Source organism: Schistocerca americana, chromosome 5 (assembly GCF_021461395.2).
Source record: "Schistocerca americana isolate TAMUIC-IGC-003095 chromosome 5, iqSchAmer2.1, whole genome shotgun sequence".
In the NCBI taxonomy this organism is placed as follows: Eukaryota; Metazoa; Arthropoda; class Insecta; order Orthoptera; family Acrididae; genus Schistocerca; species Schistocerca americana.
The window spans coordinates 656,154,532-656,171,439 of record NC_060123.1 but is presented as its reverse complement, the minus strand read 5'-3'; the positions used below and the strand labels follow the sequence as shown (position 1 = coordinate 656,171,439).

Genomic DNA, 16,908 nt, shown 5'->3' with positions numbered 1-16,908 from the left:
ATTGAACCGTCATGCTCCCGAATGCGAGTCCAGTGTCTAGCCACTGCGCCACCTCGCTCGGTGCAATGTGTGAGTTTATCGGCTTCCTTGCAGCTGCCTGTTGGTTGGCTTTGATGGCAGCCGGCACGTGCAATCAATATTGCTGATGTCCAGAGGCTAGTCAATATCGTCACTTGTGAGTTAGCTCGCCACCAGTGGTTAGGTTCAAATGGCTCTGAGCACTATGGGACTTAACTTCTGAGGTCATCAGTCCCCTAGAACTTAGAACTACTTAAACCTAACTAACCTAAGGACATCACACACATCCATGCCCGAGGCAGGATTCGAACCTGCGACCGCAGCAGCAGCGTGGTTCCGAACTGAAGAGCCTAGAGCCGCTCGGCCACCGCGGCCGGCACGTGGCGCAGTGGTTAGCACACTGGATTCGCATTCGGAAGGATGACGGTTGAAACCCGCGTCCGGCGATCCTGATTTAGTTTTTCCGTTATTTCCCTAAGTCGCTTCACACAAATGCCGGTATGGTTACTTTGAAAGGGCATGGTCGACTTCCTTCCCCATTCTTCCCTAATGCGATGGGACTGATGACCTCCCTATTTGGTCCCCTCCCCCAACCAAGTGTGATTTTTGTCACTTGAATGTATTTCGGCTGACAACCATTCAGCCATCTTCAGGTTAGTGCTTTACACTGGAAATTGCTGGTGAATATCGCGAAGATTATACGAAAAATTGGCGCGGAGGCGCATGTGCGTAGGTTACCGCTGCATGAGCGCCCTCTATCGAGTTTAACGCCCCCTCCGAATATATTGTTCCACCTGTGGCACGTAGGCGGTCTGCAGATGATGCTTTTGTAGTGTACGAAGAGCTGTCACGATTTTTGCTGCATCTGAATTCAGTCGACGAGAATATGAAGTTTTCCGTGGAAATGGAGAAGGATGACTGTCTATTGCTTCTAGACGTCTTGGTCAGGCCGACAGTGGCTGAGTCACTGGGGCATTCCACACATACAGAGCCGCACGAGCAGGCGACCGCTGTTAACAAACTATGGGCGTTGTTCGAACGTTAATGGCACGGGCACATGTTGTGTCTGATAGAGACAGTCCCGCAAAGGAGCTGGAAGACTTACAATCTTTTTTAAAAGATACGGATATTCTCGACATCTGATAAGCAGAGCATTGTGGAGGAAGTAACGAGACCTTGCACAAGAGCAAGAGGAGAAGGAGCTGTTCAATTGCAGGGCGTCCCTCCCCTATGTCGGCAACTTTTCCTGAAATTATGCACAAATTTAAGAAAGCATGCCGTTAAAGTTTTCTTCCGTCCATCTTCAAAGACTTGCGCTATTTTCCGTTCAGTAAAGGATGATCTGGGATTGCGGAAGGCTGGAGTCTATGGAGTACCATGCGTGGCAAAGCCTACATGCGCGTTACGTGAAAGGTGTGTTGAGCATCATCGCCACACTCGCTTTTCGCAGAGCAGTAAGTCAGCCATAGCCGAGCACTATATCTCCACAGGACTTTCTGTATATTATTCCGTCACGGAAATTTTGACCACAACTAGTTTAAAAATGGTTCAAATGGCTCTGAGCACTATGGGACTTAACTTCTGAGGTCATCAGTCCCCTAGAACTTAGAACTATTTAAACCTAACTAACCTAAGGGCATCACACACATCCATGCCCGAGGCAGGATTCGAACCTGCGACCGCAGCAGTCGCGCGGCTCCAGCCTGTAGCACCTAGAACCGCTCGGCCAATCCGGCCGGCCACAACTAGTTCCTTCTGCGGTTTAGTTATTGAGGAATCTGTCAAGATACGTTTGGCGGAAGACCTTATCAAATTTGATAGTGGCTTTGAACCGAGTGAGGTGGGGTACGTGTTCATTTCTTTAATATCTTCCGAAAGAAAGTATTTTACGCCTAATGACACGTCCAGTGACAGTTTCATTAATGCGACATCTGAATTTCAATTCCGCGAGCTCGCATTCCGACACAGTATCACCATTGCGCTGGAGCCTGCGCACCGCAGATGGAGAGATACTCGAAGGCGATAGTGAACTTGGCGGGGGGCCATTCACGCAGCAGTAAAGTAAGCGCATGCGCCTCGTCGCCAGTTTTCGGTATAAACTTAGAAAAGTGCCGCAGCTCTCTCCAGCGTTAAACACTCACCTGAATATGGCTCAATGATTTCCAGCCGAAATATCGTGGCAAAATGTCGACGTCATCCCGCTGCAAACCCGGAACTTCATGGCATACTCATTACGCTGGGAAAACTTCAAGAATACATACTGGTCCATGCTGACAGGGAACTGAATGATTGGGTACAATTCGTGGTACAAAAAGCATTCCGGAACGTCACAGGACTACACCTTCTGCATATTGCGAGTTAGACGCCTCGTTGGTCCGTTGGTTCGTCCGACACTTTGCAGCATTTAGAAATAAGAAAAATAGTGACCCACTGTACCGCACAACGGTAATTTATGTTGCACTTTATGTTTTGTTTGCTCCATTCAACATGTGCAGCTTTATGCGCCGCTGAGACGTTACCCTCGGACTCAGCAATGGTTCAAACAGCAAGGAGTCGACACAATCCAAAGAAACGACAGAGTTCAGAAGCCCACGTGTGCTTAGGGTTAAAGATGTCCCGTTCTCCCCAGTGACACTGTGAACGTGTCACTCTAAGAGAATGTTGTCAAACCCGCTTCTACCCACATTTCGCCTCGTCTTTTGACGTCCCTGCGACGTAGGTCAGAACCGCGAGACCCAGCGTTGAATTCACGTGCTTTTCCTATGGTTGACAGAGGAAAACATTTCAGACACTCTGCGGTTCAGAATCGACACGGAAAGGTCTCAAGGGTTGGCATAAAGGGCTTCAATGAAAACACCCCCTCCCTTGGGGCGTTGATTCCCACACGTTTCGCCGTGGAAAATGACAGCTTGCAGTGCAATGATGAACAGGACGACGTTATTGACAACGTTCCACGCTGCTGACACCCCTCCCCCCCCCCCCCCCTCGAACGCTTCAGCCATATTATAAGTACACTGTGCACCCGTAAACCCACTGAACATGACCTGACGCATTTGGAATGCAGTGCGGCCTCAGTTTTTGATCTCGTAAAGAGGGTGAAATCACCAGGGGCTGTTCCAAACCATTCGAAGAAATTTAAACGTGATCCGAAGCAGCAAAGGGTGTTTTTGCTTTTTCAGCCCTCCTGTTTCGCACCCTCCTGTGGCACCCTCTCGAAGGGGTGCAACATTGACATGTGTGTGAATAAAACAGCAATGGGTCCCCGTAAGAGTCTCCAATTCGGCAACACTCTGGGTGCCACTCGTACACTTTTGTTGAGCACATTAAAAATGGACCTTTCAGAGATGTCACCACCCATTCAGCTAAATGGTGCCTCGCAGCCGCCACAGCGTCTGCTTGCAGGTGTGGTTTGCCTAACTTCAGGCTCTATATCAGCCACGAGGCTGCAATGGTGTCGAAGTTTCTGAGAGGCACATTTTTAAAGTGCTCAACAAATGTGTGTGGATGGCAGCGAGGCTGTTGCCGAACTGGGAGGTCCTACAGGAACCCATTGACATTTTATTCACGCACATGTCAATGTTGCAGCCATCTGTTATCACACCACAGGAGGGCGTGAAACAGGAGCGCTGAAAAAGCATAAACGCCTTTTGCTGCTGCGGATCATGTTTAAATTTCGTCGAATGGTTTTGAGCAGTCCCCACCGGTTCTACTGAGTATACCAGAGCTAAAATTGGGGCCACACTGCACTCCAAATGGATCTGATCACGTTCAGTGAGGTTGCAGCCCAACTATGCTCGTGAGTAGGGCTGAATCGTCTAGTGATGTCAGCAGTGACGACCGCTATCAAGAACGTCATACTGTTGCCTCATCGCACTGCGTAATGTCGTTTTCTACCGCGAAAGTGTTGGAATCGACGCCCCAAGGGGTCATTTCATTGATACCCTTCATGCCACCCCCTGAGGCCTTTTCATTCTATTCTGACTGGGAGTGTGTCTGAAATGTTATCCTGGGTCAGCCATAAGATAACTGCCTGATTTCAACACTGGGGGTCGCAACTATGGCCTCCACCACATAGGTGTCAAAAGAAGCGATGAGATTTTGGTAGAAGGGTGCACAATGACGTACCCATCGTGTTATACGCCCACTATAGCTTTCGGCACAATTGTAGCGAAATTTTCTGCCAATGTGGTATTATTAACCCGCCTTACACCTTCCACGAACTTCTGAGCTGTGGCCTTTTTTTCGCATGGTTCGATACCTTGCTGTCTGAAGCGTCGCTGAACCTGAACCTGACGTCGCAGTTGAAATGGGAAGCAGTTAGGGGTCTCAAACAAGTGATACTCTTTTGTGTAGTGTAGTAGCTCTATACAGGGCGGAGAAAAATTATGTCACGAAATTTTAACCCTGGATAACTGATGCCAGTAGGAACCAAAATTACTAATGTTGTGTAGGCCGACAACGCACAATTTTTAAACTATGGAAACCTGGGACCACGAGCTCCAATTGGCCGCGGGATTTCTCTGTTGCCGGATGCACTGGACAACGCATGATCGCGAATCTCTCGGGGTCTGGGGGCGAATCTGCCGGGGTCCCGACACATCCATTGTAGTTTTATAATAAGACGTACTGGGAACAAACCCATCAACAGCTGTTAGTTCGCGTACAGAAAGTCTATTACAAATTATGCTGGCCCTGAAAAGGGGCGTTTTTGTAGCTATGACATTGTTTACTTAAAGCAGGTGCTCGAACTGGCGGCCCAGTGACTCAACACAAGCTTGGTAACGTCGAATGGTGTTTCACCGAACTCTTTCAAAGATACCTGGCATTGCCTGGATGTGATTGGCGGCACGTTGAATGCGATACATTAATTCTTCTTCGTTCCTAGGTGGTTCGCGTTTGAGTGGGTGAACTAGAACCTTGAAGAACCCCCACAGTAAAACGTCAGGCGGCGTGAGGTCTGGTGATCGCGGGGGCCACGTCCTACGAGCACCTCTGCCCATTACCCAGCCGTCGAAGAGTTCATTTACATACCCGCGCACTGCACGACTGCTATGTGGAGGAGTCCCATCATGCAGCAACCACTTGCGTAGCCATATGACCAGGGGAACGTCTTCCAACAGGCCGGGTAGAGTTTCTTGCAAAAAGCGAAGGTAATTTACCCCGTTAAGTCGATCAGGTAGACGGACCGGCCCAATCAGATGGTCACCCACAATGCTTGCCCAAATGCTGAGCGAAAATCGTTCCTTGTGTCCGTGGACGTGCGTGACGTGAGGATTTTCCCTTGCCCAGTAATGAACGTTTCGAGTGTTGTAAAGGTAAACAACACAATGGCGGGTGAACCGTGAATTTACTTTCAAACTCTTTTCTTAAGGAATTTACTTTATTTACTAGCGATTCATCAAGAACATTAACACATTTAATCACACTAGGTGAGCGTGGAAGTAGTTGCCAGGGAGTAACTGATGAAAGTGAAATTACCTTTAACAAATGGGAATTTTATTCATACAATCCTTTTCAAAAACAGATTTAAAGTTTATAAGCAGAAAAGCACCTTCGAAATATCAAGTTACAATTTTATTTAGAGGCAGAAAGAACAGTATTGACAGTATGAGCCTTCGGGTTGAGAAGCTTGCCGCTCCCTTTCAACACGGCCGTAGTCACGACCGCTCACAACAACCTCTGAAAGACTACACTGGTGCAAATCTGCAACACACCAGATTACTTTAAACTAAAAATTTCAACAACTCACACAAACACATTAACTATGCACCCCGTAAGAGGGATGTAAATGGTACAAACACTCACACTAAGAAATTATTTGCCACCGAAAGTGCAATTTCTTTTTAAAAGGACTCTTACGGTGGAAGGGTGGCAACTTTATAAAAATGACTATTTAAATAAAACCCATGAAATTCAGACTTACATAAAATGTACAACATGCTCTACATTACACATATACCGCCTCGCAAGATGATAGGCAAGATAAAAAACATTTTTCAGGAATTCAGACTTTACACCTTAATTCTATAAATTCGTTAACACCGAATCCGACAAACATGACAGAGGCAGCTATTAACGTATGGCAGATTGACAGGGGGATTAATGAACAACCCGAACCACAGATTGCTCTAACTCTCCCCAACTCCACAAGGAAAAAAACGGACCACCCAATTCGCAATAAGCACTTTCCCGCGGGTGGGCAAACGAAGAAGAATGGTGGGACGACCCCAAAACAAAGCGGCTGGTGACCTCACCAATAAAACAAGTAGAATTTAACAAGTAAATGAAACAACATATCTCCAATCACTTAACTTCTAATAAACTGCGATTTTTGGCGAAGACCTGGCACAGCACCCCCAGCGCTCTCCCGAACCGTCCACTGCCAGCCGCTTCAACAGACGCAGGAAGGCGCGCCGATCTCCCGTCTCACGGCGTCGCTGCTCGCACCGGCCAGCCCGATGTCGTCGTTTCACTCCTGTTGCTCTTGTGTCAACCGCGAAGCCACTACCCCTTTCTATACGGCGTGGCCCACTGGACTCACCTGGGGACCTCACATGCGTCGACGCTCAAGGCGGACAAGTCATCTCGTGTCCCAGTGCGCGACCGACCAACCAACCGTAGCCCGAGCAGCTCGAGCAGACCGGCGGCCTAACGAGCAGACTCAGATGCAGGAACTCAGCCCCGACCGGGCGACCACTCGCTGAGTTCTGTTACTGGCGGAGTGGCAAGACTGTCATTTTCTGGCTTTGATCCAAATGACAGACATACTCGCACTCCGACCACAGACACTAACTGCCGCACAAATGCGAACGAGAGACGGACCAGAACCCGGTGACGCGAGACTGACCTAGCCTCACTCCGACTGACCAATGCCGAGCCCATAGCGCCCCTTAAATGCACGTGAACAGGCAACCTTTCCGCTTTCCCACCAGAGGGAGACACCAAAGCTGCGATTGCCACAGCGGCGCCACCGCCAGAAACGGAGGGCGACTGCTTCACACAACGCGCTGCGGCGCGCTCCTCAAAACAGCAATTTTTTTGCCACGGCTCAGCGGGGAAGTCGGGATCTCGTACAAGACGTCGCAGAAACCACCAGCAAAACCCTGCCTGTGTTCATAGTCCGCCACAGGATTTAGGTCTTGGACTGGGTGGAAACTAAATGGGTGCTGGCTGTCATCCCTCAAAACCTCCCAGACTAGCCGATGAGTGACCCCCATGTCGTGTCCAACCACTCGAGTACTTGTCGTAAGTGCTTCCTCGAGAATAGTATCTTCAAATGGAGCATCCCGTCGTGTTCGAGGTCTTCCAGTCTTCCAGCATCACCATTATATCCGCTAACGAGCCTGTTTCGCCAAGTCGCCGGTGAATTGCTGTAAAGGTGTGCTGGGTACCGTTCCTCATACAACAGCCGAGCTTCATATGCATTACCGTCGGCTAGTCCATAAACAATAACCATATCTCGTTGTTCTTCAAACGAATACTGTGCCGCCATGTATGACTAAATCGCAGATGATGTGTGTGTGCTCCGAAGCGAAGCTTACGTGTGAATGCCTCTGACGCGAGGTGGAGACAAACAGCAAGACCTATTGGGTACGTGTGCATATCACATTGGGGCAGTGACGGGGCGAGGGTCGTTTGTATGTGTGAACCGACAACCATAGCGCTGCCCGTCAACCGACGAACGGCAACAGGCCAATCCCACGGCCAATCGGAGCGCGTGGCGCCAAGTTTCCGTAGTTTAAAAATGGTGCGTTGTCGACCTACACATTAGTAATTTTGGTTGCTACTGGCATCAGCTATCCAGGGTTAAAATTTCGTGACACAATTTTTCTACACCCTGTATGAGCTCTGTAGTTTGTGTGTGTGTGTGTGTGTGTGTGTGTGTGTGTTCATGAGCATTGGACCTGTTTCCGCCGACTGACGTGTTGCCCACGTGTGCAGAGAGCAACGTGTGCCGGACGGACGCGTGCTACCGGCAGGCGCAGCACATGGCTGCCATGATGAACCACACGGCGCCGCCGTGCCGCAGCTTCTACGTGACGGCCTGCGGCGGCCTGCAGAGCGACCCCCTGCTGCAGGAGTACGACCCGCAGAAGGAGGCCTTCCGGAGGATCGCAGGTGAGTGGCCCGTCTGCCCACGGCGGAGACTTCTTGCCGGGTTAAAAGTGCGTGTCACACAGGGATTCGAACCTGGGACCTTTCCTTTCCATGTTGAGTGCTCTACCGACTGAGCTATCCGAGCACGGGGCGCTGCCGGAACTCATAGCTTTACTTCCACCAGCACCTCATCTCCTATCTTCTAGACTTCCACGAAAAGGCGAAGGTCCGAGATTCGAGTCTCGGTTCAGCACATTTAATGTGCCACGAAGTTTCAGATAAGTGCATACTCTGCTCCATAGTGAAAATTCACTCTGGACCTTACAGCTAACTTACAGGGTGATTCAGATAAATCACAACCGCACATATTCATGATGATTGTTTTGAAAGTAGTGATGACTTCTCTGCATTGTTGATTTTTTTCCTTGAATAATCAGTCTTCTGACTGGTTCGATGCGACCTGCCACAAATACCTCTTCTGTGCCAACCTCTTCATCTCAGAGTAGCACTTGCAATCTATGTCCTTAATTATTTGCTGGCTGTATTCCAATCACTTTCGCATCTACCGTTTTTAGCCTCTACAGCTCTCTCTGGTACCGTGGAACTTATTCCCTTACGTCGTACTGGATGTCCTATCATCCTGTCCCTTCTTCTTGTCAGTGTTTTCCATATATAGTAAAGCGTCGATTATCCGAAGTAATTGAGGGACATGGGTGTTCGGAAAACTGGTTTGTTCGGATAATCGAACTGCACATGTTTATTTGCCAAAAAGAAGTACTGTACAGTAAATTTATTCATAAAAACAGGCATCTCTTTTAGTATTACAAAGTAACGTACAAAGGCAACTTCAGTAGCTTCATAGTTTTACAGCTTGTTGATCCATCAGTAGAATCAAGCATTGCTATAAAATTTGCTATGCTCGTCTTTTGTTTTTTTATATCCGTAATTGTCGACTTCCCCACCTTATGCTCATTGGATAAAGTGGTTGCAGATTCACCTTCTTCTTACCTTTTAATAATCTCCTACTTGTCCCTCATAGAAAGGTCAACACGTTTACGTTTAAGCATTTTGTATCGTCAAGTTCACTTCTTCACGCAGCACCACACAAGTGGTCGTAACAGAGAACTGAAGGTGACTGCACTGTGAGAAGCTCTTCTTGGGGGCGCGCAATCCTTCAAACTGCGCGGAGCGGCAAGCCTCAACTCTAAGCTGGCGCAGCTGTTGCTGTGAACAGCTTTGATACTGCCGCTGCTTCTACTGCCAGTGCGAAGCCGACAGAAGTGTGCTGATTGTTGAAACACAGCGACTGGCGGCTTGGCCTGTCAGCAGCGCCTTGTGAAGGCCCCATTAGAAGCAATGTTCCGCCAGCGGTGGCCCAGTGCGGCGACTACTGTGGAAACTTGGTTTGGGAGTGAGGGGGATGATGGACGGTAGGGTGGGAGAGTAACAGGTGCGAGCTAGTACACAGTTCGGTTAAGCGGTTGTTCGGTTGACCGACGTTCGGATAATCGACGCTCTACTGTATTCCTCTCCTCGCCTCACCGATTCTCCTCAGAACTTCCTCATTCGTTATCTTATCAGTCCACATAATTTATCAACATTCGTCTGTAGCACCTCATCTCAAATGCTTCGATTCTCTTCTGTTCGGTTTTCCCACAGTCCATGTTTCACTACCATACAATGCTGTGCACCAGACGTACATTCTCAGAAATTGCTTCCTCAAATTAAGGCATATGTTTGATAATAGGAGACCGCTCTTGGCCAGGAATGCCCTTTTTGCCAGTACTAGTCTGTTTTTCATGTCCATCTTCCTCTGTCCGTCACTGGTTATTTTGTTGCCTAGGTAGCAGAATTCCTTAAAATCATCCACTTTATGATCAGCAATCATTATGTTAAATATCTCGGTGTCCTCATTTCTGCTACTTCTAATTACTTTCATCTTTCTTCGATTTCCTCTCAGTTCGTCTGCTGTACTCATTAGACTGGTCATTCCATTCGGCAGATCTTGCAATTCTTCTTCACTTTCACTGAGGATAGCAATCTCATCAGCGAGTTTTATCATTGATATCCTTTCACCTAGAATTTTAATTCCACTCTTGAACCTTTCTTTTATTTCCACAACCCCTTCTTCGATGTATAGATTGAACAGGAGAGACGAAGGGCTACATCCCTGAGTTACACACTTTTTAATCCGAGCACTTCGTCCTTGGTTTCGCATGTATTATACATTACCTTTCTCTCCCTATAGCTTACCACTATTTTTCTCAGATTTTCGAAATCTTGCACCATTTGACTTTATCGAACGCTTTTTACTGGCGTACAAATCCTGTGAACGTGCCTTGATTTTTCTTTAGCCTTGCTTCCATTGTCAACCGCGAGGTCAGAAATTCCCCTCTGTATTACCCATCTTGTGGCTTTACTTTTCCTAAAGCGAAGCTGATCATCGTTCATAGCGTTGTCTTTCGGAAACGCTGTGAAGTAATGCATCATTCCTCCACGAAACACACACACACACACACACACACACACACACACACACACACACACACACACATACACACCCTGGTATCGCTGGTGTTAGGGGGCGGCTACTCAGCCCACCACGATGCTCACACAAGGGCAAAGGGTCGCATCTTTGGAAACTTACTTCGTGGGAAAATCTTACAAGCGGTGCGTTGAGAGGTTCCTCGAGAAATTCCCCAATGTTCCCATTTCAGGAAACAACGTTTCACGACAATGTCAAACATTTCGACGAAACAGATAGTGTTTATGAAATGTCTCGAAGCCATCGGCCTGACGTGTTAGCATCGGAATTCACGGAGTGTATTCAGCAGCCTGCTGCGATTTCCCGCTAAATCACTTCAACGGTTGTCTCGACAGCTTGGAGTTGAAACGTCCCCTTTAAACAATTATACATGACTGTGCTTAAACTGACACACAATATTTTGTTAGCGCAACGCAATCTGACTTTCAAAATTCCCTACAAAAGAATAGCCCTGACTAACATTAAACTATACCTTTCACAAATCACTTACCTCACAAAAATCTTCGCTGCTCAAGCTACTGCAATACAGCGAGCGCCACTACTGCCAGCTAAATAAAAGATTCAAACTATGGAAGGCACTAACTACTGATAGGGATAGTTAGCAAATGAAAGATATTAATAGAGAACAAACAATGTATTTACCTTGATATCATCATATATAAATATAGCAGTTCATGACAAATTTCAAAACTCCGCCATCTCTCTCCCCACATCCACCACTGCTGGCGGCTCACCTCCAACTGCGCAACGCTACGCGCTGTTCACATCCAGCTGCCGCTGCCCAACACTACAATGGCGAGTATTACAACAATGCAAAGCAGCCGCAGACTGCACACAGCGCAGCCAGTGATTTTCATACAGAGGTGGCGTTACCAATAAAAAAACCTAAACAGCCTACTTACAGAGTTTGTTATTCATCCTGCCACAGAGCCAGTAAACGTCTGCCATTGCCTCCAAATCCAGTTCGAGTAGTTTAAGAAGTGCGTCCTTTGGACTCAGGAAAGTGTGTCACCTATTGTCACTGGTTTAACAGATTCACTCTTACGTTTATCAGTAATGAAGCATGATTCCATTTGAATGGATATCTCAACAGCCAGAACGCTTGCATTTGGACTGACAATAATGCTCGAGCGTTGTATGAGAACCAACTTCACCCACAAAAAATTGATGTACGGTGTGCCATATCTAGGCAGCGAATTGATGGACCACTATGCAGTTAGTTCATTCACAAATCAATTAACAGCCATGGTTGAAGTGAATGAACGTTACTGATAGTTTGAAGAAAGCGGTGCTCGAGTCACATCTCCAATGAAACGATGACGATGCTCCTTGAGTTCTTCGATAATCCATCTGTGACCCCCAAGCTCATCAGACCTGACTTCTCCAAATTTCTTTTTGTTGGACCATCTTAAGGAGAAGCTGTACTGCAATAATCCAAGAACGCTGGCGGATTGAAACATTAACATTATCGCAGCTGTAGGGGAAGTCACAGTCGAGGTACTGGGAGATATCCACAAACGTGTGGGTGAAATTGGTTATGATAACAATGCGTGGCCATTATTGAAGGGCCGGCAGGAGTGGCCTTGCGGTTCTAGGCGCTACAGTCTGGAGCCGAGCGACCGCTACGGTCGCAGGTTCGAATCCTGCCTCGGGCATGGACGTGTGTGATGTCCTTAGATTAGTTAGGTTTAATTAGTTCTAAGTTCTAGGCGACTGATGACCTCAGAAGTTAAGTCGCATAGTGCTCAGAGCCATTTGAACCGTTATTGAAGGTCTAAATGCAAGTGTTCTGGCTGCCAACGTATCCATTTAACTGTGCTTCATTACCGATAAACATAAGAATGAATCCGTTAAACCAATGACAATAGGCTACACAAAATAGAGGACAATTTGAGCGTCTTTTATAGAGGTATTTAAATTTATCAAATGATGTTCATAAAGAATATGGCCATAGATGTTTTAGCTCTAACTTACCTCATTCACCCTGTAATAGTAAACATTTTCTCCACTTAACATGTGTGTGACGATTATCTGCATATACGTCTATGCCATACTGCAGGTGCTCATTGTACACACATCAAAAAAAGTTTGCATCACCTCGGTTCCGATAGTTCCGGAACCTGTATAGAAAACTGGAATAGATATCAACATAAACATCATTTCCGCGCTTTTTATTGCTCATAAAAACCACACATTGCATGTTGTACCACCATACAGCGAGACTTTCAGAGATGGTGGTCCAGATTGCTGTACACACCGGTACCTCTAATACCCAGTAGCACGTCCTCTTGCATTGACGCATGCCTATATTCGTCGTGGCATACTATCCACAAGTTCATCAAGGCACTGTTGGGCCAGTTTGTCCCACTCCTCAACGGCTCTTCGGCGTAGGTCGCTCGGAGTGATTGGTGGGTCACGCCGTCCATAATCAGCCCTTTTCAATCTATCCCAGGCATGTTCGATAGGATTCATGTCTGGAGAACATGCTGGCCACAGTCGACACATGTTCTATCTAGGAAACATCTGGTGATCTTGCTGGCCACAGGAATACTTTAATATCACACAGACATGTGCCACATGTGGAAGAGAATTGTCGTGTTGACATAAGCGCACCACGATGGTGCAGCGCGAGAGGCAACACATGACGCAGGATGTTCGCTGCGTACCGTTGTGCCGTCAGTTCCCTCAGCTGCTACCAATCCCCCTTGGCTGCTGACACTATAACGACCGCATTAAAACCATTGTACCTCTCCAAAACATTGGAAGAGTGGGACATCTCTACAGGCCGCCGCCACACTCGCCAATTAAGACCTTCCTTGGTACTGCAAAACCGTGACTCATCGCCGAATGCTGTTCGACGTCTTTCACCAGCAATCCGTGCCTCCCGGTCACAACACTTCAGATGCAGCCGTTTCTGCTGCGGTGTTAAAGGCAGCCCACGCAACGGATGGTAATTCCCTCGTCCGTCCGCTGCTAGTCTCCAGTCAGCGGTGCATGGAGAGGATTACTTGTTTTTCGGACGATACATGCAGACGTGAAGGGGTTATGATGTGCTTGGTGCACAGTTGTAAGTAGCGTGAATAAAAGGACGCTATGTGCAAGAAGCATGAAGCGCCCTTTGAATGTATCCTGATAGCTAAAAGACCCAAGCGCACTTTGAATAAGAAAATGCTATTTGACACTGAAATCAATATAAAAGATAGGGTCGCTACCAACTCTAGCCACGCGACAAAGAAGAGGTAGCACTGAGTCGGAAAATTACTTAATTTATTAATAAGAAAAACTCACAAAAGAACATTCATTGTAAAGTCATTGATACAGAGTGGGATGTAGTTATTAATATGATCCAGGCATTCTTCCCGTGAATCAAATATTGAGTAAAGTAAAGAGGGCGTGAACACCATGCGTAAGTGCAGCCTGCAGCAAGATTCGTGAAAACACGATCTATTCCAGAGCATTTGTTTCAGATAAAAAAAGGGACACTAATCACTACACCTGTGTACATGGAAACGCTATAGGTGGGCCAACAAGGAAAACTACAAGGTAAATGGCGAAGGTAACGGCGACGTAACATTGGTACACAAGATAAGATTCAAGGCAAAATTATTTATTCCTTAAAACATTGATGTAGTGCATCTATAGACTGCTGTTGCATGCTAACTATGTACAATTGCTTGTGAAATACTATACGTTTCATAACAGACTCGCGTGCCCACTCGGTCCGCGGAGACAACTTCTATGGACCGTGGCCAAATTTTAATCACATGAGACGAAGAAAATCCACAAATACACAAAAATTACCAAGATCCGGAAAAGATTAGAAGCATACACACACAGTTGTAGGCACATAAACATTCACACTGAACCGAGGGCACTTCAACATATGCAACTCCTTTGTGCTGCGTTCCTCTCACGGATCAAAGTCAAGACCGCATTGGGAATCAAACTGAAAGTCTACAAAAGCCTTGCATTCCCTGCTGCAACCCAGCAAGTAAATCTTTATAAGACGAAATTCGAGACCAAAAGCTAAAAGCTCCCCTCTCTATGTGACAACGCGCCACGCGGTCGGTCCAACTCACCCTTCTTCGACTGGAGCACAGCTGTGTACGCTTCCCGTACCGGCGGCACACTGCCTCCCGCTTCTCCAGCCTCTTCCACGCTCCGCGTGGACCGGAAAACCCCAGGATGCCATTTCCGCCACCAACCTAACGCAGGTGGATTTCTCCCAAGTAGCGGAAACCTCTTTGCCGACTTGACCACTACGAGAGTTGGCAATGAAACGTGGCTACAGGACCCTTTCACAGAATGACGACAGGTGTGCTTGCCTCACTTTCCCGTGCAGTCCCCACGTCGCTCCACTGTCACATTCAAATGCCTCACAAATCCGCATACTGCACGATTCGACCAGTAGGGCAAAAGGAGGCCCACAATGAGGCCCTTCTCCAGTTGTGTCACGTGATGACAAGGCTGTCTCGCATGGATACACAACATCTCCGCGTCCTTCACAGTGATCAAATAGCATCTGACACTGTTCACGTCCCTTATGTATTCTATTAGGTCCGCCTTCGTAGCAGATTTAGCAATGTTGCCAAACGCGTTCGGTACTAATTCAGATCAACGCTGAACTTCGGTCGTTCGATCAAAGTTTAGTGATAAACAACACAATTCATGCAACAAGTTCATTTTCTGAAATAAGATCAAAATTAATCTCCAATCAGTTAACTTCATACAGTAGGCCCCAAATACTGCAGACAATTTTGTTATTTGGACTGTAAATTGACTGACGATAGCCGAAGTAGAAACGAAAAGAAATGTAGGCTGGCAATGGCAAAAAAGAAGAGTTTCTGAAAAACAGAACTTTATTAACATCGAATTTACATTTAAGTATTACAAACTCTTTTCGGGAAATATTTCTCTGAAATATAGTCTCATTTGCAAGCTAAACTTGTACGAGAAACAGTACGGATAAGCGGAGAACAGAATCGTTTGAAAAGCGGTGCTATAAAAATGCTGAAGATTATGCGTGTATAGTGCGTAATTACTGGAGAGGGACTGTACCGAACTGGGGAGAAAAGAGCTTCGTGGCACAACCTCACGAAAAGAAGAGACATGTTGATAGGAGGCATTATGAGGCATAAAGAATTATTTAATTTGCTAATCGAGGCAAGTATGTGTGTGGGAGGGGGAGAGGGCTAAGGGGGAAGGGAGACTGGTGGGGTAGTAAAAATTGTAGGGGAATGCCAAGCCTTCACTACAGAAAGCAGGTGCAAGTACTAAGGGTATTCCAGCAGCAGTAGTCAATATGTGTCCCGGCAGCAATGATCAGTATTCAGGGATATGAAAGGAAGGATCGTCTGAAGCAGAAAATCTTATATGGACGTTGTAGTGGTACTTGAATTACGTAACCATTATGGTACCTCACCTGAACCTCTCGATACCAGTAATATTCTACTGTATTTCTGTTAACTACTTAACATATTTCTGAGACAACATTCAGATTTGATTTCACTTTTGATACATCGATATGTTTATATTGGAATGATATTATTCTTATGTGTATTCTTTCTTTTGTCACTATGATCTTTGACGTACTTGTAACTCTAATTTTTGGGCGCGTAAGCGATAGTTAGTTAGTTGTTGAGTTGTTCGAGAGTCGGATCTTAAATAGGTCAAGTCTTGGACGTCATGTTGGAAACATGAATTTTGTAGTTGGCTTATAAAATGTGAGGAAGATGTTTTCAAGTATGTTTTGTATTATGAAGTGATGTTTGTGTGTCACTTGATATTGCAATTAAAAGGAAGTGTAACTTAAATTCGGAGTGCTGATTATTTTTTTACATCACCATTGTCCAGTAAAAGTGTAATCCTCAAGAATGGTTTGTGAAGCGCACCTACAAAACTTTTGAATATAGCAGAATAAAACCTAGGCCTCTTTGCATCCGAGCTTGGAATCATAACCACCTAGATTTTCAACGATTGGTTCAAATGGCTCTGAGCACTGTGGGACATAACAGCTATGGTCATCAGTCCCCTAAAACTTAGAACTACTTAAACCCAACTAACCTAAGGACATCACACAACACCCAGTCATCACGAGACATTTTCAACGATTGAGCCACGTTTTTACGACGAGACCAGCGTGGGAAACACAAAAAGCTGAGTGGCTAGTTTTTTTATTATTACATGAAATGACTTTATTAACTGTGCTCTAATGACACCTGCCGCATGATATGACTGTTGTTGCCCGA

The 16,908-nt window shown here is 46.5% G+C and overlaps 1 protein-coding gene across 1 annotated transcript in view; it reads left to right on the top strand.

The window, feature by feature from the left end:
• Nucleotides 1–16,908, top strand: part of LOC124616613 — a 282,672-nt gene that overhangs the window by 83,260 nt on the left and 182,504 nt on the right. Inside the window, exon 3 of the mRNA XM_047144936.1 lies at nt 7,960–8,136. Within this exon, the coding sequence (XP_047000892.1) occupies nt 7,960–8,136 (177 nt within the window). The remainder of the gene's footprint in view (nt 1–7,959; nt 8,137–16,908) is intronic.